The 24,057-nt window shown below is 36.8% G+C and overlaps 2 protein-coding genes across 2 annotated transcripts; one reads left to right on the forward strand and one right to left on the reverse strand.

Moving 5' to 3' along the window:
- Nucleotides 1-3,527: 3,527 nt before the first annotated feature.
- LOC133854141 (disease resistance protein RPM1-like) lies at nucleotides 3,528-6,930 on the forward strand. Its single transcript, XM_062290201.1, has one exon. It carries the CDS (start codon nucleotides 3,816-3,818, stop codon nucleotides 6,651-6,653), a length of 2,838 nt encoding a protein of 945 aa, XP_062146185.1. The 5' UTR covers nucleotides 3,528-3,815; the 3' UTR covers nucleotides 6,654-6,930.
- Nucleotides 6,931-14,966: 8,036 nt separating this feature from the next.
- On the reverse strand, nucleotides 14,967-20,546 carry LOC133853968 (uncharacterized). The gene has a single exon (XM_062289987.1). The coding sequence runs from the start codon at nucleotides 20,544-20,546 to the stop codon at nucleotides 14,967-14,969; it is 5,580 nt and encodes a 1,859-aa protein (XP_062145971.1).
- Between the last annotated feature and the right edge of the window lie 3,511 nt (nucleotides 20,547-24,057).

The following is a 24,057-nucleotide window of genomic DNA, read 5'->3' on the forward strand; positions in this document are numbered from 1 at the left end:
TTTTACTCTTTTTATTTTATATTTTATAAAAGGGGCAAGTATTTTTGTCATTTTTGCTTTATCGGCTAGGATTTAACAGAAAATTATAATTGAATCGGGTAATTGAAAGGATCTCAAAGATTAGGGTCTCATAATAATTCATTCATGATTTGGAAATTCCTAAACAGGAAAATGTTAAAGTTACTACCAAATTCACTACAATTCTTCTACAAAATGATGCAGCATCTTACGTGGCAATCGCCACATTAGCAATAAATTTTTAATTAAGTTGTTGACGTGGCAAAAACTACGTATAAGCGCCACGTCAATTTGCGAAGAGAATTATGTTGTAAATTTTATAGTGCATATAGCAATACACTGCCAAATTCAGCCCACATGCAGATTACAAGTTGGCATTAAAAAAATGTTTCGAGTACCGATGAACATTATTTTAAGAAAATATGATATAAATATATTTTTTATTCATCTCATTTTTATTTTTTAAATTTACCAATAAATTTATTGAATTCCACAAATTCAAATGCCATCTAATCTTATAAGAATAGACTAATTTCTGTACACTATTAATAAAAATAAAATAAATAAATAATGAAAAGAAACGTCTTTTTATCTAGTGATTGTGGCGCTTCGGGTTGCCAATTGAGAGAATTTTCTTCTAGGGTTTTGTCACCTTCCCCCTTAATTTGCTAGGTCAACTAGGAGGCCCATAGAGAGAGGAAGAAAGAAAAAATAAAATAAAATAAAATAAAAAAGAATTTTCCAGCATCTTTCCTTATTATATTTATGGCTAACAGTGATTTGAGAGATCAAAAACTTAATCTAATCGATTGATCAGTCTGGAATATTCTTCAGGAATTCTCAATCTTTGGGTAACAAAATATATATTCTTCAGGAATGCAAACAAAACGATCGAAGGCAAGCAAACTGATAGGGAAGTGCTTTATATATATATATATATATATATATATATATATATATATATATATATAGGATTAAATACTTTTTTGCTCCCTGTAATTTTAAATCTTTATTTTTTATTTCTTATACTTTCATTTTTATCACAGGTGGTACTTTTTTTTTTTTTTTTTTTTTTTTTTTTTTTTTTTTTTTCAGGCTTTAAAAAAATTAATAAAAAATCGTGCTTTTTTATTTTTTATTTTTATTTTTTTCTCACTTTGGCCCTTGGGGGTGGCTCCCCAAACTAGCCAATATAGGGGTGGCCCATAGGGGCATTTTTTTTTAAAGCCTTAAAATAAAATAAAATAAAAATTTAAAAAAAATTGTGCAGCCACATGTCGCTGACGTGAAAATTCATCAATTTTGGACGGAAAAATAGATGGAACTACCATATCCGTCTTTTCTCATACCACATGTATCACCTGTGATAAAAATGAAAACACATGGGGCAAAAAAATAAAGATTTGAAACCACAGGTAACTGTAACGCATTTAACCCCCCCCCCTTTTTTTTTTGGCAAAAAAGTATTTTTGACGTGACGTAAAAATGAAAGTAGTTTTAAGTTTTTTGTGCTCGGAGTTGTTTGTTTTGGTAAAAAGCAAAAAGCATCTCTAAAAAGCAAGATCAACGATGCCGATATTGTTCCTTTTTATCTTTTGACTCACCATTATTAGGCATTTCTTTCACATTTTTCAAACTATTTTAACTAACTCATAACCCACAATATACGAGAGATTCTTTATTATAATTTAAGCTTCAGAATTTAAACACATCTTCATTGTACGTTTCATTATAGGTTAAAAAATGCGTTTTAAAAAAAAAAAATATCACATATCTTTCAATAAAAAGACATTAAAGGTTTTGACTGTTAATTGTATTTTAATCTATAAAAAGTAAACCTTTTAAAATCTTTGTTCCCATAAATGTAGTTTATAATGAAAAAAAGTAATAAAAAAATAGCAAGAAAAAAATATAAATTCCGATTATTAAAGTATTAATAGAAAATTAGCATAAATTTGAGATAATGTTTGTGTGATACCTATTAAATTTCAATACAAATAAAACTAATAAAATCCAGAACATTTAAAAATAATACAGAGCAAAATAAACAAAACTTTTTTATGAATAAAAAATAAAACAAAATCTTTCGATCAACATTTAATGCAACCAAATAAACTCTCTCACATCACGTTCAATGCTTAATCATATAAATTCTTGCATAATTTTGCTTTAAAAAGTAAAGAAAACACTTCCAAAAAATATCTAAGTGAATACATGTTAACCGCTACATTACAACTTTAAATTTTTAATTAAGTTGTTGACGTGGCAAAAACTACAAAATGATTGTAGCGCTTCTGGTTGCCAATTGAGAGAATTTTCTTTTAGGGTTTTGTCACCTTCTCCTTTGCTAGGTCAACAAGGAGGCCCATAGGATTTCATTAAATAATAATAATAATAATAATAATAATAATAATAATAAAATGCCCACACAGAGGGGGAAAAAAAAAACAAAAAAACAAAAGAATTTTCCAGCATCTTTCCTCTCATGCATTATTATGGCTAACACTGATTTGACAGATCAAACCTCAATCTAATCGAAATTTGGAAAAAAAACGCAGAAAATTAGCATTTAAAATTTTAAATGCTAATTTAAAATTTTAAAGGTTAAACTGCAATTTTATAAATTTTTAACTATGTTTTTAAAAATTACTTTTTTAATTTGCATATTTTAAAATCGTTATTTTAAAATCACAAATCCAAACGGACCCTTACCCGAAAGCAATAAGCCAGAATGAAAGTAAAAAATGTTGAAGTTTTCGAACTGACATCATTGGATATTCCAGAAAGGTCTGCCTTTACTTGTGAAACATATGTACTCAATCATCATTCAAACCTTTAACTATATTTTTAAAAATCATTTTTTAATTTGTACATTTTAAAATCGTTATTTTTAAATTACAAACCCAAATGGATCCTTAGCCAAAAGCAACAAGTCAGAATGAAAGCAACTAAAAAATGTTGAAGTTTTCAAACTGGCATCATTGGATATCCCATGCAGAACGGTGTGCCTTTACTTGTGAAAGATATGGACTCAATCATCATTCAAACAAAAAGAAGGCACCATGAAATTTCTGTTCTTTAAGTTTGGTCAAAACATGTGAGTCAACATTTCTGTGTACGGAGAAGAAGACATGATAAAGTCATGATCGGCACGCGGCTACGGATCGAGGCAAGCAAACTGATAGGGAAGTCCATTTGAGGTGGTTGATGTTGAGATGCTTCCTGTGATTGACTTGGCTACCAGTTGGAAAGGGATTCAAAAATATGTATAATAAGTCAGATTAAACAGAAAAAGATGATGAAGATTGAGTGTCAAACACGAAATCCAGAAGAGATCTGGAAATTTTGACTTGTCTGCAATTGGGTTGGAAAGAAGTGTGCAGCATGGCAAATTTATCAAGGGGACAAAATAGAGGAAGTTACAAGGTAATGAGATATTAAAAACTACATAATATTGTTTCTTAAGAAAACTTTGAAGCAGCCTGGAATAACAGGTTTAGAATTCATTGACCAGTTCACTGGGTTGAAAAATGGATGAAAATAATTATTTTTATTGGGCAACTTGAGCATTTCTTCTGCTAAAACCTGAACCAGTTGGCAGTACTGCCTCCTAGAATGGTTATAAAAATTAGAAGAGCAACCCAAAATTCAGACAGAAACCTCATCTCCAATTGCCATTGTTTCTCCACCAAAGAAAAAGAAATTAGAGGTTTTTAGCCTGGTTTCTTTACAGTCTCAAAAACACAAATACTATATTCAGAAACGCCAAGGCTGGTTTGAGAAAAAACTGCGAAACAATGGCTGATATTGCGGTTACCTATGTACTTGACAAGCTGATGGCCTTGATGCAAGAAGAGGTGAAACTACTGAAGGGGGTGAAGGAAGAAACCGTGTGGATCGCAGATGAACTGGCGACCATGGAGGCCTTCCTAAGAACTGCTGATGAAATGGAGGAGAGGAGTCCTCAACTTGACGTGTGGGTGAAGCAAGTGAGAGATGTGGCTTACGATATTGAAGATGTTCTTGATGAATACAGGCTTGTAGTTGAAGTAACAAATCCTCATGGGAATGATTTAAATGCTTCTCTTAGTAAAATTGTTTTCTCCATGAGGAATTTGAGAGCTCGCCATCATATTGCTTCCGAAATACATCAACTCAGATCCAGATTTGAAAGTATCTCGGAGGGACGCCAGAGATTCCAGGGTGAAACTACAATAGTTGACACCAAGATTACTGCCAAGACTCGTCATGACCGCCGACAGGATGCCCTTCTGCTAGAAGAAGCTGACCTTGTGGGCATTGAAAAGCCCAAAAAGCAACTGATCAGCTGGCTTGTCCAGGATGATAGCGGACGCGAAGTGGTTTCGGTGGTCGGCATGGGAGGGTTGGGGAAGACCACCCTGGTAAAGAAAGTATATGATGATACACAAGTGAAGCTGCAGTTCAAATACCGTGCTTGGGTAACCGTTTCTCAATCTTTTAAGATGGAAGATCTCCTAAAAGACATGGTTCAGCAACTCTACAAGGTGAAAAGGAGACCAGTTCCTCAAGGAATGGACAGCATGAGCACTGATCAGCTAAGAACAAAAATCAAAAGCTTTCTGCAGCATAAGAAGTACCTTGTTGTGTTAGATGATGTGTGGCATATGGATGATTGGGATGCAGTCAAACATACATTGCCAAACAACAGCTGCAGTCGAGTCATGCTCACAACACGCAACTCTGAAGTTGCCTCTGTCTCTTGCAAGGAGTTCAATGGTAATGTCTATCCTTTGAACCCTCTGTCTCCTGAAGAATCCTGGACTTTATTTTGCAGAAAAACATTTTGGGATAACTCTTGCCCTCCAGATTTGAAGAGTATTACAGAAAGTATCCTCGGAAGATGTGAAGGATTGCCTCTTGCAATTGTGGCAATCAGTGGTGTTTTGGGGACCAAGAACAGGATAGATGAATGGGATATGATTCAACGTAGCCTTGCTGATGAACTTAAAGAAAATGTTAGACTCAATAGCATGGAAAAGATATTGTTTCTCAGCTACCATGATTTACCTTACAGTCTAAAGTCTTGTTTTCTGTATTTTAGCATCTTTCCTGCAAGTCATCTCATTGACAAAATGAGACTGATTCGGTTATGGATAGCAGAAGGGTTTGTGAAAGAAAAAGAAGGAATGGTGTTGGAAGAAGTTGCAGAGGGCTACCTCTACGAGCTCTTGAACAGAAGCCTAATCCAAGTGGCAGGGACGACCAGCGAAGGGAGGATCAAAACATGTCGCATCCATGATCTTCTCCGCGAGATAATCATTTCGAAGTCAAGAGACCAAAATTTTGTAACCATAGCTCGAGGAGGACAAAACATGATGTGGCCTGACAAAGTTCGTCGCCTGTCAATACATAAAGCCACGCAGGATGTACCAGAAACCAAGAGCAACGGCCGGCTTCGTTCTTTGCTCATGTTTCAAAGGGTAGAATCATCACTGTCTAAGTCTTCAAAATCCCTTTTGTTTCCTCCTGATTTTAGGCTACTTAATTTGTTAGATTTGCAAGGTGCACCTCTAGCGATATTCCCAAATGAGATTACCAAGCTGTTCCATCTGAAATATCTAAGCTTGAGGGGAACAAAGATAGAAATCATTCCAAGCTCAATTGGGAATCTTCAGAACCTGGAGACGTTTGATCTTAAACACACACGGGTGACTGCATTGCCTGCTGAGATCTCGCGGCTTCAGAAACTTCGCCACCTATTGGTGTATCGGTATGAGATTGAATCCTATGCACACTTCAATTCCAAATATGGTTTTAAGGCTGTGGCGCAAATCGGACGTCTCCAATTCTTACAAAAGCTCGGCATCATAGAGGCGGATCATGGCGGTGATGATATGATGAAAGAGCTCGGAAGGCTGAAACAACTGCGGAGGCTTGCTATTGTAAAGCTCAGAAGAGAAAATGGGACTGCTCTGTGCTCCTCCATTAATTTGCTAACAAACCTTCGCGCTTTGTCGATAACGTCAGCCGAAGAGGACGAGATCATCGATCTTGAAAGCCTGTCTTTCCCTCCTCCATTTCTTCAGCGGATATACTTGACAGGATGCTTAGAGAAGTTACCATACTGGATATCTTCTCTCCATAGTTTGGCAAAGGTGTCTTTGAAGTGGAGTCAATTGAAGGTTGATCCACTTGAATCGCTTCAAGGTCTGCCCAATCTTGTACATCTTGAATTTCTGCAGGTTTATGAGGGAGAGATATTGCAGTTCAAGGCTGGAGGGTTTCAGAGGCTGAAGGTTTTAGGCCTTGACAAGATGGATGCACTGAAGACGGTTACAGTAGAAATGGGAGCAATGCCTTTCCTTGAAAAGCTAATCCTGCAGCGCTGCAAATCCTTGCACAGGCTGCCATCAGGCATCGAACACCTTAGCAAGCTGAAACTGGTGGAATTTTTTGACATGCCCAATGAGTTAATCTTGAGCATACGTCCAGAAATTGAAGGTGGGGATTATTTGAAGGTTGCACATGTCCCTGAAATCAACTCTACCTACTGGAGAGATGGTGCTTGGGATGTCTACTCCTTAGACAGATCAAGCGAGGGAGAGGGTTCAGCTCCCACCAGGAGCCATGAACTTCCGCCGTATTGGAAATAGTCCCGTGCTCGAAAAAAATTATATATTTTTTATTCTGAAATTAGCCATGACTATTGGCGATCGCTGAAAGTTTTGTCGCTAATGACCAAATTTCTTGCAGAATTTTCTGGTTGTGAACTTTGGACCCTCAATAATGTTGGAAATGTTGGTGAATACTCTGCAAATCCCCCCAAATAAACCTCAGCCTCAATTGTTGAACTCAGTCTGCAGCTTTGCATGACTTGTATGCAGATTCTGATTAAATAATGATTGCTCCAAGTTTTCGTTTTCCATGAAAGTTTTGTGCTGGTTTTTCAACTATCTACTGGTAAATATGTCATATTTGGAATGTTAAAACTTTTCAAAGCCTACATTTTCAATGAATGATGTGCAAACGGCGGAGCCAGGATTTTGGTTAGGGGTCCTAAGATGTTTTGTTAAAAGAAAGGAAAAAAACTAAAATTGAACAAAAAATAATTAAAAATATTAAAGAATATAACTAACAAAATAAATAAACAATTCAACAAAATTTAATTATTGTTTAAAACATATAAATGTAACTTACAATTTAATGTTACGTCTAGCATTAATTTATTCAATTTTCCTCGATGTGTCTTTATATTTTGAAATCATTGCATGATTTTTTCATTGTTAATAGTCTTAAATGTATCACTCTCATTGTATTAACTAAATAATCACTGTCAATCATCCGTCTACTAATTTTCTATTCAATTATGTAAACGATCTTTTACAATATTCATTACTATAAATACTCTTTCATCAGTAATTGTCACAGGAGTTACCGATTCCTTAACTTTTGGTTTAGCATTCATTTATTTTGGGGGAGTGCTTTTAAGAGTAGAAAGGCCATTAAAATAAGACATCCTCCCTGTAAACGATTTAAAGTATTATGTACATGTTCACAAACTAAAAATTTCAGTCAAAATCTATATGCTTCAACTCATTACAGCAACTGTAATTAGAAAAAATAATAATTATAAAATATAAAATATAAAATAATAATAATTAACAAATGAACAATGTTGCTATCTTTGATAAAAAAAGTTGCAAAATGTAATTCAATTTACATATATGGAAAATTGTATTATTGGTTCATGTGGTTTGCTTAAACTACAAATCACTCTATGTGGTACCAAAATTCATTCAGAAATCTATATGGTTAACCTAAATTACAAATTGCTCTTTAAAGTTAAATTCCGTTAAAAATTTTTGACAAATTCCTTTCGGCTCTACGTCAACCCCAATAAGTAGCAACACGTGTTACTCTTAATAAAAAAAATTAAAAAAATATAAATATATAAATATATAAAACTTATAAAATTATTATTATTATTATTTAAAAAAAAAAAAAACAATTAGATAAAAACAAAAAAGGAGGCTGTCGATTAGGTAGTCGATTTGCTTCTTTGGGATCTTAAAATTGTTTTGTTACAACAGATTTAATATGTCAACATATATTCATTGGAGTTTAGCTGTGTTAGGGCATTTAGCACTTTCAGGTTAAACCAAAAATAAAAAGGTTAGAAAAGAAAATGATTGAAGTGTAGGCTGTGCATGGAACACTTATAATTAAGTGGAGGAATCTTGTAGACGTATTATGCTATAGTTGGCAGCTTCTTTAGTAATTGATTCAACTGAGACCATATATGTGCAGATAGCTACTGATGTGGATATTCCAGATGTTGAAGTAGTTATCAACTATAGATTTCCTCTCACCACGGAGGATTATGTCCACAGAATTGGGTGGACTGGACGGGCTGGTAATATTTATTTTTTTTAATTTTTAATTTTTATATATATAAAAAAATTAAAAATTAAAAGAAAAAATGCGAAACTTTACTATTGTTATTTTTTAATCCCAAACCGTCTGGGATTGATTATGTGAAATACCCGAATAATTCTGAACGGTTTGGGCCCAAACCGTCCACAATAATATATATTTTTTAAATATATAATTAAAATCCAAAAAAAAAAAACCCTAATACAACATTTCCAAAATCCCAAATTCAAATCTAAATTCAAATACAAATTCAAATCCAAATCCAAATCTATTTCCAAATTCAAACTACTCACAACGTAACAATAGTCCAATAGCTTACATATTTAAAAAATTCATGCATATATACCTATTACCGAATTCAAATATAAATACATAATTAAAAATCTAAAAATCTTAAAACAAGTTGTTCCCATGCACAATTATAATCATCAATGCATGCAAGCCGGCCCAGAGGAGAATTAATCCGATTTACGACCTTGTGTGCATTGCTTGCTTCAACCATCTTGTTCATTTATGCTTCCAGTGTTTGCTGCAATAGGCATACAAATCTCAAATTGTTAGGTAAGAATCATCTTAATGAAGTTATGATTAACATGTTTTTAGGTGAAAACTAAACACAAGTAATGATTATAAAATAACTACCTAGATACGTACTAATACAAGCAAACTTCATTTTTTATTTTTCGCTTCAAATGATAGAATATATAGATCCTTAAACTAGTAGTAGCATTAGGAATTAAGTAGCTAACTTTTAACTGTCAATATCACACTGCGAAGCTAATGATAGAATAGAGAAAATAATGACGGTATTTTGCACTACAGAGCCATTTCAGCACCTACACTACCAAATAGTAGCAAGTTCTACAGAAGATCATTGATAAGCAGCTAAAATTGTAGTTAATAGAAAATACGAGTTGACGATGTTTCTCCCAATAACTAAAAAGACATGTTCACGAGAATTTCAAGATTCAACCTAAGCATATAATAGTTAACATTCCTCTTAACTATTAGCATTCCTCTTCAACCATAAATTATTCTAGTGAAATTTGAAATAAAAATAAAACAATCCCAATGAACAGTAAGAGGGGACAATTAATGACTGATTAATCAAAAGTTAAGTGTAAACCAAAACATCACCTTCTTCGTTGTTTCCCATTGATGATTGTTTCTCTGCCATAATCAAGGCTACCATACGTTTGACAGCTACAAGCTCTTCCTATTGCGCTTCGTACAAAGTCTTCAAACGTTCCATCTCAGCAACCATTTCTTGTTCTTTGGGAGTAGGCGCACTAGAGATCGATCCTTGTCCGGAGTATAAGAGGTGGATTTACCGGGAGTCAGCCCTAGCCCTACCCCGCGTACACGACCAGAATGTTCTCGTCCTAGCACTTGTGCACACGCATCGTTATGCGACCAATAGACTGACCCCTGTGAACACACTCGTTCTACAGGCAACTGATTCTCGATAATTTCTCTCATCTTCTCCTGCACAAAACATCCAAGGGTGAGAACTTGAACCTATAACTGATATGTTGTATTTACCACTTACGATAGTTTCTCCAGCTGCTGCATTCACAGGGTTCCCATCTTTCTTGGTGTGCGAGACAATGAACATATCATCTCGGTTCAGTGTTTCTCCTATGTCTTCCTCTTGCAATATCATTAACATTATCAGTTATAAGCTTATTATATTACCACAGTACGTATAAGCTGTGAACGTTTATCTATTAGACGTACCATTTCTCGTGCAACCTGTGCGATGCTCTTCAATCCCAAAGTGTGAAGAAGTACATTTTGGGCACGGCTTATCTTGGACTTCAACGCTCTCTCCTATAAATTTGGTAATGTTAATATGTGGATTTCTTCTACAAAGAAAAGACCAATAAGAAATAAATTAAAATACCTTATCAGCCGAAGACAACCACGTAACAACTTGCATTTCGAAGTCTTCTGCATCGAAGACTGGCGTTGGTGAAGCCCTACTGACCACAGATTGTACGGTATCACCTTGTTTCAACTTTAGACTCTTCTTCACCTCATACCTGTGTTGCCTTCTTTTCTTTGCTAGGTCCATCAACATTAATCTTTTTATGTGCTCGAGTAGGTGAATAGGCTCAAAATAAATTTTTTGCTACACAAAAAATGATATCCCATATCTTAATTAATTGGAAATGTAAAATTACAAAACTATAAATAAGAAGTTATTAACACGGAAATAGAAATTTTCATACCGTTCAGGTGCGCCACATATCTTCCTTCCCTTCCAATGGCAATGTCCTCCAGTTACTATGCAGCCGTACGAATTTACCACTTCTTATGATCTTCCCACAAATTCTTCTAAATTTCTCAACCCCCAGGCCGGTTGGTTGGTAGGATAGGTTGAATTCGATCACTACCTTTTCCCCATCAGGTATGTGCCATATGTCCTTAGGACTACCAACAATCCTAACATTCTTTCTACCCTGCTCATCTGCAACTCATAAAAAAAATGTTAGTCACACTTTATTATTACTATAATAGTACAAGATTACCAAAGTGATTGACTACCATCAAATATAAAAAAATTCATACCTATTGTGTAAACTTTCCCATCCCGTAATATACTCGGCACCCGAGTAGTACCACTATGTTGTGAAGTCTCGGGTACTGATTGTGCTGATGATCCAAACTCCATATCAGGTGCTACACATTGTTCAAAATCTACAACCCCTTGTGTCTCGTTAGGGTCCTGTGTCGTTTCGTCTGACCCTACAACCGGTTGGTCATATACTATATGCTGAGAATGTACGCCTCCTTGTGTCTCGTTAGGGTCCTGTGTCGTATCGTCTGACCCTACAACAGGTTGCTCATGTAGTACATACTGACCATCTATGCCCCCTTGTGTCTCATTAAGGTCTTGTGTCGTATCGTCCGACCCTATAACCAGTCGCTCAATGGGTGTGTGGTCTATAGGCGTCCAAAAATCCTTTCCTGGTTGCGTCATTCTTTGTTTAAGGGCCATGTCTACCTACAAACACATGAAAATAAGTCACATTTAATAGTAAATAAACTATACAATATTTTTGCAACATAAACGACATGCTTAGAAAATAAAAGTGAGACGACTATAATTAAGTCATTCTAGACACCATATCTTTGAATTCTATATCATAGTTTAACCATATTCATACATACAATTATTATGTTGCTTGGGTGGCTGGTACATTAGTACGTGCACAATTAATGTCATCAAAACCAACGTCTCCCGTTACGTTGACGTTGAACGGCTCGTGCTCATGATAACTGTCAGCCTCAACATAATCATCACTTTCACCACTGCCAACATCATACACATTTCTAGTTTTTGTCCTTACAACAATAGCCCAATTTAGATTTTCAGGATCCTCAACATAATACACCTGCGATACTTGATCTGGTAGTACGAACGGATCATCGGTTAGTCGCGCACCCGTGTGTATTAGGTTCTTGAAATTGACAAGATCGAATCCATATTCATCTTTTTTGTATCCATTATTCGGTTGAATGTCGACCCAATCGCACTTGAAAAACACATACCGCGTCAAGTCGTAGTACGTAACCTCGATTATTGGAGTTAGCTTACCGTAGTAGGTGGGACCATCTTCAGTGGTGACACACACTCCACTGTTTTGACTTTTTTTTTCTTCGTCGACATTCAGGGTGCGGTATAACACACCATTAACCACATACCGCTTATATTCTACAGTGATGTGAATTTTAAATGTACTCACAAGTGCACGAATCGTTTGCAGTTAATGGATTGCAAGTGCGAGGTCGATCCCACAGGGAATTACGTTTTTGCAAACAAAAATTAAGAGATTGTTTTTGTGAATAAAAATCAAAAGCATAAACAAAATTAACTAGAGTGAATGTAATCAAATAAAAAAAAGGTACTAAGGTATCGGAATCCGCACTCACAAACTCATAGTAACATATTCTCATGATCAATAATATTTTCCAAAGTTCTCACAATAAAATCTTAAGTATGTTTTACTTTTGCTTCAAATAATTGATCAAAACCATCCCATGTATCTATTCTTTACCCAAATCACAAAAGAAATCCAATTTAAATTAAATCATCAAGTGTATCCGTAAATCACAGCAAGATATCCAATTCAAATCAAAACATCAATTGTATCCGTAGAATAAATCACAAGGGATATCCAATTTTTTTAAACAAAGAAAACCAAGCACAATCAATTCTATGGAACTATCCTAAATCATCAAATGTATCCTTGAATCACAAAAGATATCCAAGAATCATTCCACAAAATTGAATTAAAGTAAAACAATTGAAAATCAAACTCATTAAAATTGGAAAATATTACATCACATGAGAATATTGTTGCTAATCATAAGTGAGGCTTCATCCTCAACCTTAGTTGAGAATTTAGCCTCTCATGGCTAAAAGTAACATGCAAACTTGAATTGAAACCATTAAAATTAAAAGAACTTACAAGAAAAATTGTTGCAAGAAGACACCAAAATTTTGCTCTAGCCTCACACACTTTTTCTTGAAGCTTAGAGGTCTATTTATAGGGAGAAAACAAATCCTAGAAACCCTAGAATTCCTAGAAAAATTGGAGGTTAGTCTCCTAGTTTGAGTAGGAGACTTAAAACTCAATCCAAGAAGGAAAAGGACTCCAAATCCGTCCAAATTTGCGGTATTTTATTGCGAGGCACTTTTGGCATAGAAGACGTCCGAATTAGGAAAATACTATTTCATAAGGATTTGTAGAAAATTGAGTTAGCTTTCCAACGCCACTTGATTCACTTCAATCGGATATTTGAGTTGAAAGTTATAGCCAAAATACTATGACATGTGCAGAATTTGAATTCTAATCCGATTTTGACTCCAATTAGAGAAATTCCGATTTAGTCCTTTCCATGATTTGATTGAACATAACCACATCATCTAGGTCTTCTCAAAGTGTGCTTTCTTTCACCATAAAGCTATTGTTTTCTCTCAATGACCTGCAAAATACTAAAATACCAAAACTAACAAAAAACATTAGAAAATAACAAAACTAAAGGTTTAGTAAATGCAAATTAAGGGGTCTACATATGCAATATTTGGCACTCATCAAATACCTCCAAACTTACATTTTGCTAGTCCCTTAGCAAAACAAAACAAAACATAAAATGAAAGCTTGAAACATAAATCCTCTTTCGTGGGAGAAACGATTGCATTTAGCATATGCAACAAGCCTTTTAAACCCCTAGGACTCCCTAGAGGACGAGTGAAGTCTCGTGAGGGTTTGCCAGGAATGATACCCACAAACATTTTAAAGCACTATGTTGTTGAATAACAATGATTTCTATACAAAAACATGGTTCATACATCATGAGCAAGTTTAACAAGATGAACAACATACTCACATCATCAGGACATCAAAAATCATTTAACTCATAGTTGGAAAATTGAGACAACTCATGCTCAAATAAGTGTAAAGTGAGATTAATATAGGTTCATGAGGTTTCAATTTTCTCAAAGTTTGTATACCCCAAAATTCATAGAAATCTTGTCAGATGAAACAACCAAGGCTTAAATCAAAAGAGGTTTTTTTTTTTTTTTTTTTAATAGGCTGTGCAATGTCTGACTCCCTTAAGCTTTCTAATTGACCTATGTAACGAGTGTTGGACCAATGACTCCCAAACCAGATGGTTTCAGGGCATTAGATGTAGAAACATCCTAAAGGCTTAATTACTCAAGTCAAAAAAGCTGCGAAGTCAAACTAACCATACGATCAACCAAATTGAATTTTTCTCATTTTTTTACGCGAACACTCAATGCTTAGTGAGGCAAGAGGCCCGGTTACTCAATGAGAAGTCAAACTGGTGATATTATTAATTATTTCATTCTTTTCTTCTTCTTCTTCTTCTTCTCTTTTTTTTTTTTTTTTTTTTTTTTGAATTTAAGCCAAGATTTCATCAACAAATCATCCTACAAATCTCAAGATACACATTCTTCAATTCAAATTTCATACCTCACAGAACCAATGTTAATGTGCTTGTAATAAATAATTCAAACAAGTGAAGTCTCTCTAATCCAACAGATGAGTCAAAAAATTCAGATTTCTAAAGATATGCAGTGTTCAACATGTTAAACAAACCAATGATATGCAAACCACAGTTGAGATGTAATCATGCTCAAACAACAACATAACATTATTTTTTTATTTTTTTTTTCAAAAGCAATGAAAATAACAACAAAAACACCAACAAAAATAATAAAAATAACAGCCAAAAATGTCTACCCCACCCCCAAACTAAAATGACACATTGTCCCCAATGTGACCAGAAATACAATACCGAATGGGTGATGTAAGTCGGGTGTACCGTAGAAGAACGCTCCCCCCAAACTTGAATGGCAGACACTTGTCCTGAAAAACACAACAAAAGCAAAACAACCAAACAAACAAAAATAAAGTGACAATAAAATAAAAGGAAAGGTGGGTTGCCTCCCACAAGCGCTAAGTTTACCGTCTTTAGCCAGACCCAGCAGCATATGAGGATCAGTGAGGATAAATTGGGTCCTCCAGGGGCATTTCTTCAATCTCAGGGATCTTCAACTCCAGAAACGGTTTTAGCCGTTGACCATTTACCTTGAAAGTGTCTCCATTCTTTGGATCTTCTATCTCAATGGCTCCATAAGTGAAAACTGTACGAACTAAGAATGGTCCAGTCCATCTAGATTTTAGCTTTCCTGGGAATAGATGCAAACGTGAATTGTAAAGGAGGACTTTCTGACCAACTTCGAAAGATCTTCGCAAAATGTTTTGGTCATGGGCCTTCTTCATCTGAGTTTTGTACAGCTTGGCAGAGTCGTAAGCATCATTTCGCAGCTCCTCTAATTCATTGAGCTGGAGCTTCCTTTGAGAGCCGGCCTTGGTGAGATCAAAATTCAGCTGCTTGATTGCCCAATATGCTCGATGCTCCAATTCTACGGGTAGATGACAAGCTTTCCCATACACAAGTCGGTAAGGAGACATGCCAATTGGAGTCTTGAATGCTGTCCGGTATGCCCACAGTGCATCATTGAGTCGCAGAAACCAATCCTTTCTTGTCGGGCTCACCGTCTTCTCTAGTATCCTCTTGATTTCTCTGTTAGATAGCTCAACTTGACCACTTGTCTGAGGATGGTAGGGAGTTGCAACTTTATGAGTAATACCATACTTCTTCATGAGTTGCTCAAAAAAATTATTGCAGAAGTGCTTCCCCCCATCACTGATAATGGCACGTGGTGTCCCGAAACGTGCAAACACATTATCCTTCAGAAATTGCAGCACAACTCTATGATCATTGGTTTTGCAAGCAATAGCCTCCACCCACTTGGAAACATAGTCAACAGCCACAAGAATGTAGAGGTACCCATAAGAGTTCGGGAAGGGTCCCATGAAGTCGATGCCCCAAACATCAAAAAGCTCCACAACCAAGATCGGGTTCAACGGCATCATATTCCTTCTTCCAATACTCCCCAATTTCTGGCATCGCTCGCAGGCTGAACAATAAGCATGGGCATCACGAAAAATGGATGGCCAATAGAATCCACTTTGAAAAATCTTCGCAGCGGTCTTCTTAGAACTGAAGTGGCCTCCACATGCATGATCATGGCAAAAGGAGAGGACATTTTGCTGGTCACTCTCAGGAATACATCTCCTTATAATCTGATCTGGGCAATATTTAAACAGGTAAGGATCATCCCAAAAAAAATGTTTTACCTCAGCCAAGAATTTTGATCTGTCGTGCTTGGTCCAATGAGAGGGCATCTGGCCGGTGACAAGATAGTTCACAATATCTGCGAACCATGGTGCATGAATTTGGGAGATGTGCATCAGTTGTTCATCAGGGAACGTCTCAGCAATGGGCACATCATCTTCAGTGAAGTCTACAGTCAACCTGGACAAATGGTCTGCTACCACATTCTCGGAACCCTTCTTATCTCTAATCTCAATGTCAAATTCTTGCAGCAACAGGATCCACCGAATGAGGCGAGATTTAGCATCTTTCTTGGACAACAGATACTTCAAAGCAGCATGATCTGAGTATACCAATACTTTAGACCCTAGCAGATATGATCTAAACTTATCCAGAGCAAAAACGACAGCTAACAACTCCTTTTCAGTGGTAGAGTAGTTAAGTTGTGCACCATTCAGGGTCTTGCTGGCATAGTAGATGACATGAGGAAGCTTCTCCACTCTTTGCCCCAATACAGCTCCCACAGCATAATCAGAAGCATCACACATTATCTCAAATGGCACAGTCCAAGTAGGTGGCTGAATGATTGGTGTGGAAGTTAAGGTCTTCTTCAGACTTTCAAAGGCTGCATGGCACTCTTCATTGAAATCGAATGGGGCATCTTTGGCAAGGAGGCTGCACAAAGGTCTCGCTATCTTACTGAAGTCCTTGATGAATCTTCTATAGAACCCAGCATGGCCTAGAAAGGATCGAATCTCTTTCACTGTTCGCGGGGGTGGAAGGTTAGAGATCAAATCTACCTTGGCTTTGTCAACCTCAATACCTTTGTGGGAAACAACATGCCCCAAAACAATCCCCTGTTTTACCATGAAGTGGCATTTTTCCCAATTTAAAACCAAGTTCTTCTCCTTACATCGTACCAACACCAAGGTAAGATGGTGTAGGCACTCCTCAAATGAAGATCCAAAAACAGAGAAGTCATCCATAAATACCTCAAGGTGACGTTCAACCATATCTGAGAAAATACTGATCATACACCGCTGAAAAGTAGCAGGTGCATTGCACAAACCAAAAGGCATACGGCGATAGGCAAATGTACCGAAAGGACAAGTAAAAGTGGTCTTCTCTTGATCTTCTGGGTCCACCGGAACTTGATTGTAGCCAGAGTAGCCATCAAGGAAACAGTAATAAGCATGACCAGCCAGTCTCTCCACCATTTGATCTATGAAAGGCAAAGGAAAGTGGTCTTTCCTTGTGGCAGAATTCAGCTTCCTGTAGTCAATGCACACCCGCCATCCCGACTGAACACGAGTTGGGACCAACTCATTCTCCTTATTCTTGATTACTGTAATTCCAGCCTTCTTGGGCACCACATGAATTGGACTCACCCATTTGCTGTCAGATATTGGGTATATGATTCCTGCATCCAAAAGTTTGATCACCTCAGCTCGAACTACCTCTTGCATGGCTGGATTCAACCGTCTCTGTGGCTCACGAGAAGGTTTAGCATTTTCTTCCAGGTGAATCTTGTGCATCACCACTGCAGGGCTGATTCCTTTTATATCTCCAATGGACCAACCGATAGCTTCTTTATGTTCTTTCAACACATCTAGCAATTTCTGTTCTTGAGTCTCATTTAGGTCAGCGGCTATGATCACCGGTAGAGATTCAAACGGGTCAAGATATTTGTACTTCAGAGTGTCAGGCAGAGGCTTTAGGTCCCGCTTGGCAGGCTCAACTGCTGATGGAGATGGATCAAGGGATGATGTCTTAGTGGTTTCCCCGATGTCAGTTTCTGTCTCAGGAGTTGAGTCCAACAAGGTGTCAGCTTGCTCAAGTAATGTTTCCAGGTCCATGTTGCCTCCAAATGTAGTAAGGCACGTTCCCAACTGGTCTTCAATAATTGCCTCGTTGACAGTCTCTTCCACTATCTCTTCTATTGGGCATGCACTTCTGACCCCTTCATAGTCAAATGGTTGCCTACTGATATCAAAAATATTTAGCTCCACTGTCATGTTCTCGAAAGATAACTTCATGACTCCAGTCCTACAATTGATTAGGGCATTAGCCGTAGCTAAAAAGGGACGCCCTAGTATTACTGGAATCTGAATCTCCACATTCATAACTGGTTCTGTGTCTAAGACGATGAAGTCCACAGGGTAGTAGAACTTATCAACTTTGATCAGAACATCTTCAATGATTCCCCTTGGAACTTTCACAGATCTGTCGGCCAACTGAAGTGTCACTGAAGTGGGTTTTAGCTCACCCAATCCCAATTGGACATAAACTGAATATGGCAAGAGATTCACACTAGCCCCCAAATCTAACAGAGCTCTTTCAACTTTGCTGTCACCTATCATGCATGCAATTGTAGGACAGCCAGGGTCTTTGTACTTGACAGGGATCTTACACTGAAGAATAGAACTGACTTGCTCAGTTAGGAAGGCTTTCTTGGGAACATTTGTCCTTCTCTTAATGGTTACTAAATCCTTCAGAAATTTAGCATACGAAGGCACTTGCTGAATGGCATCGAGGAAAGGAATGTTGATCTGCACGTGTTTAAATACTTCCAAAATGTCATCAAACTTTGAGCCTTTCTTGGGAGTCGCCAGTCTTTCTGGAAACGGAGCTTTGGGGACAAACTTCTGGGGAATCTCCTTAGCAATTGGAAAGATAGTGTCTGGTCCAAGATCTCTATCAAGCTTGTCCTGGCTTTCCTCCTCTTTTGTCGCCTCAGTGACTTCTTCCGGCATGGCCACTTGATTATCCACTCGCCTTCCTGACCTCAAAGTTGTGATGGCTTGCACATGCTCTTGCCCATGAGAAGGACCGGATGTACTCCCAATAACAAATTGCCCTTTTGGGTTAGGCACTGGTTGACTTGGGAATTTCCCTATTTCTCTTTCCCCCATTTGATTGGCTAGTTGGCCAATTTGCCCTTCCATCTTGGCAATAGCTTGATGTGTGAACTGCTTTGAAGACACGACCTCGTTTTTAAGCTCTTGTATAATCTGACTGTTGTTCATGGTGACCTTCTGAAGCTCTTGTATATTTTGGTTGTTGCTCATGGTGGCACTCTTAAGCTCTTGTATATTTTGGTTGCTTGTCTGAATGAATGCTTGGAGTGTTTCTTCCAATGATGACTGTGGTGCTGGTTGAGGCTGCGGCACTTGAGTGGTTGACTGGAACTGATTCTGAGCCTGTGGAGGGAATCCTGAAGAATGTTGAGCATGAGCTTGATTCGAGGTTCTTCCTTGATTTTGGGGTTGATTTTGCTTCCAAGAGAAATTGGGATGGTTGCGCCACCCTGGGTTGTAAGTCTCAGCAAAAGGTCCACTTGTTGGTTTCCTGTAATCATTGAAGGCATTGACCTGCTCTGGTGGATATTCTGTACCTGTCGACAGAGATGGGCAGTTCTGAGTAAAGTGCATCGGGCTAGCACATAAAGAACATACGTCAGCTTGATAAGTATTTGCTGCAATCACTGGCTTGTTCAGAGCAATGGTTTCAATCGTACGCATGATATCCTTGAGTTGCCCCCTGATATCTTCATTGTCCTTCACCCCATAGAGTCCTTCCTTCTTGGTGGTGGTGGAACTTTTACCCCGACGACTTGAAAAATCCCACCGTTGTGAATTATCGGACAGTTCATCCAGAGTCTTGTAGGCTTCTTCTCCTGTAAGATTCAAGAACCCGCCACCATTCATGGACTCAATCATGTAACGCTCCGATTGAGTTAACCCATTGTAGAAAAATTGAATGAGCCTCCAAGTCTCAAAACCATGGGGTGGACACTTTATAGTTAGCTCTTTAAATCTCTCCCAGCTGTCACAGAATTTCTCGTCCTCCTCTTGACTGAAACTGCTGATTTCTCGACGAAATTCATTAATCCTCGAGATTGGGAAGAATTTGTTGTAGAACTTGGTCAGTAAAATTTCCCAGGAGGTGATGGATCCAGGAATGTTGGAATGTAACCATGCCTTCGCCCTACCGCTTAGGGAAAAAGGAAATAGCCTTAGACGCACCGACTCATCTGAGAAATTTTGAAATTTGAAAGTGTTGCACCTCTCCAAAAATTCCTTTACATGAGCGTAAGGATCTTCATTCTCTAAACCATGGAAAGTAGGAAGGATTTGAATTACACTCGGCTTCAAATCAAAATGAGTAGCATTAGTAGCAGGCAACACTATGCAGGATGGAGTGTCGGTAGTGATGGGTGCAAATAATTCTCTGAGGGTTCTGGGTGGATCCCCATTCCTAAGCGGTTCTCCCATCTCAACAGACTTTTCCGACTCAGACTCTGAATTTTTCAGCAAGCTTAAATTCTCTCGAGCTGTTCTTTCGATCTCAGGATCAAAAGTGGTAAGTTCCAGATTTAAAGATCGTCGCCCAAGCATAAACAAAATGCAAAAAAAAATAAAATAAACTAAAATTTAACTAGTAAAGAAAAATGCGAGTAGGGGAAACAGAATTCTCCAAGGACCCAGGGTTGTTCCCAGGAAAGTGAGGGGGGTCACACGGACACTCTTAAATCCCAAGACTTTCCTAGCCAGAACTTGCCTAGACACTTGGATAGTGCCGTAAGCCCACACTAGCAAATTTTTTTTTTTTTTTTTTTTTTTAAAAAAAAGAAATTATTACAAGATAAAATAAATAAAAATAACTAATGAAAATTAACACAGAAGCAGAAACTAACACACCAAAAATTAAAAACAAAAACTTATAAGTTGACCAAAAATAAACTAAAACTAAAACTCACAAAATCGACCAAAAATAAATTTGGCAAAATTCCGCAGCTACTGAACTTATTGATGAAGCCTATGAGCAGAGGCGTATCCGAATAGTGCTACGGCAGAAAGTTGAGTGGAAGCAGCAAAATAGGCCAAAAACAAAAAAAAAAATCTATTTTTTTTTTTTTTTTGATTAGCACAAGGAATAAAACAAAATTAAAAACTTAAAAACAGAAATAACAAAAACAAATTGCAAATAAAAAAAAAATCCTAATTAAAACTAGTAGAAAGATAAAATCAATTTAGAAATAAACAGTTTTCAAAAAATCAAACAATTCCCCGGCAACGGCGCCAAAAACTTGATGTGAATTTTAAATGTACTCGCAAGTGCACGAATCGTTTGCAGTTAATGGATTGCAAGTGCGAGGTCGATCCCACAGGGAATTACGTTTTTGCAAACAAAATTTAAATCCAAATTAATTTAATCCTAATCTAGTTCCAAAAATTAAGAGATTGTTTTTGTGAATAAAAATCAAAAGCATAAACAAAATTAACTAGAGTGAATGTAATCAAATAAAAAAAAGGTACTAAGGTATCGGAATCCGCACTCACAAACTCATAGTAACATATTCTCATGATCAATAATATTTTCCAAAGTTCTCACAATAAAATCTTAAGTATGTTTTACTTTTGCTTCAAATAATTAATCAAAACCATCCCATGTATCTATTCTTTACCCAAATCACAAAAGAAATCCAATTTAAATTAAATCATCAAGTGTATCCGTAAATCACAGCAAGATATCCAATTCAAATCAAAACATCAATTGTATCCGTAGAATAAATCACAAGGGATATCCAATTTTTTTAAACAAAGAAAACCAAGCACAATCAATTCTATGGAACTATCCTAAATCATCAAATGTATCCTTGAATCACAAAAGATATCCAAGAATCATTCCACAAAATTGAATTAAAGTAAAACAATTGAAAATCAAACTCATTAAAATTGGAAAATATTACATCACATGAGAATATTGTTGCTAATCATAAGTGAGGCTTCATCCTCAACCTTAGTTGAGAATTTAGCCTCTCATGGCTAAAAGTAACATGCAAACTTGAATTGAAACCATTAAAATTAAAAGAACTTACAAGAAAAATTGTTGCAAGAAGACACCAAAATTTTGCTCTAGCCTCACACACTTTTTCTTGAAGCTTAGAGGTCTATTTATAGGGAGAAAACAAATCCTAGAAACCCTAGAATTCCTAGAAAAATCGGAGGTTAGTCTCATAGTTTGAATAGGAGACTTAAAACTCAATCCAAGAAGGAAAAGGACTCCAAATCCGTCCAAATTTGCGGTATTTTATTGCGAGGCACTTTTGGCATAGAAGAAGTCCGAATTAGGAAAATACTATTTCATAAGGATTTGTAGAAAATTTAGTTAGCTTTCCAACACCACTTGATTCACTTAAATCGGATATTTGAGTTGAAAGTTATAGCCAAAATACTATGACATGTGCAGAATTTGAATTCTAATCCGATTTTGACTCCAATTAGAGAAATTCCGATTTAGTCCTTTCCATGATTTGATTGAACATAACCACATCATCTAGGTCTTCTCAAAGTGTGCTTTCTTTCACCATAAAGCTATTGTTTTCTCTCAATGACCTGCAAAATACTAAAATACCAAAACTAACAAAAAACATTAGAAAATAACAAAACTAAAGGTTTAGTAAATGCAAATTAAGGGGTCTACATATGCAATATTTGGCACTCATCATACAGCATCAAACATTAGGCCTTTAGCATGACTTACAAGTTTCCCTCCCAATGTCATTCTATCCGCCTCGGCCAACTTATCAACCTGTGATTTAGACACATTGTTTAAAAAACCGGATTTCATGATGCTTTTATAGGCAAATAATTATTCAAACCAACAATTCTCTTACGTATGACTTGTACCAGCTACAGAATTAGTCCCTCTGTTGCTTCTCCAACTGTTGATGCGAGATACGTTCCCGGTTGTTTGGTTCCATTAGCGACTCTATGTGCATCCTATACGTCAACAAAAGATGTATAGGTTACTTTTCATTGTATTTAGAAGCGTATAATACGTATTTACTAATGTCACTCACGTGCGAAATTGAAGGAAATCGTCAGAGTTGAATAAAATATATCGGTGTGCTTGCTCAAACGTGATATTATCAAGTTTTATCCAATTGGTCGCCCCTCTCGATTCCTCTTGGTGGCTTGGGGCCTTATTTTGGACCGCAGACGCGTTCACAAAATATCGCGAGCAAAATGTCAACAATTCGTCTACAATGTAACATTTTGCAATAGACCCTTCTGGTGCGGCCTTATTATGGACGGTACGTTTATATCTACCAAGGCACCGACATTAAAGCCGGACCATGAGACCATCACATAAGACATATATATTGTAATAGGTCATTCGGTTGAACAAATGTCAAGTTAACAGAATTTTAACATTATCTCTCAACGGGATACATCCACCTGTAGTGTACCGGTCCGCCCAGTTTGCATTCACGTACTAAATGTATGATTACGTGCACCATGGATGTAGAAAAACCCGGAGGGAATATTCGTTCCAATTTGCACAAGATTATGGGTATTTGATTCTCTAGACGATCCAGATCTTCCACCCTCAGTGCTTTTGAACAAATATTCCTAAAAAACCCAAATAGCTCAATTAAAGGCCTCACAACATGATCCGGTAAGTTTCCTCGAAGTGCAATTGGCATGAGTTGTTGCATGATTATGTGATTGTCATGACTCTTCAAACCCCCAACAGTACATTCCTTGAGCTTGACACAACGTGACACATTTGAAGAATATCAATCGGGCACTCTAACATCATGGAACACTTGCAGGAAGTCAGTCTTCTCTTTTTTCGTCATTGTGAAACAAGCTGCGGGCAAAAGTGTTTTGTCGTTTTCCACAATAAATGGATGGAGTTCTGGTCTCTATTTCATCTTACGCAAGTCTTGACGTACTTTGTGGTTGTCTTTGGTTTTATTGCTCATGTCTAATAACGTGCCAAGTATGTTATTAACCACATTTTTCTCTGTGTGCATCACATAAATGTTATGGTGTAGTAATTGATATTTTCAATAAGGCAAATCATATAATACACTTCGTCTCTTCCAATCTACTTCCC

This window comes from Alnus glutinosa, chromosome 13 (assembly GCF_958979055.1).
Source record: "Alnus glutinosa chromosome 13, dhAlnGlut1.1, whole genome shotgun sequence".
NCBI classification, from domain to species: Eukaryota; Viridiplantae; Streptophyta; class Magnoliopsida; order Fagales; family Betulaceae; genus Alnus; species Alnus glutinosa.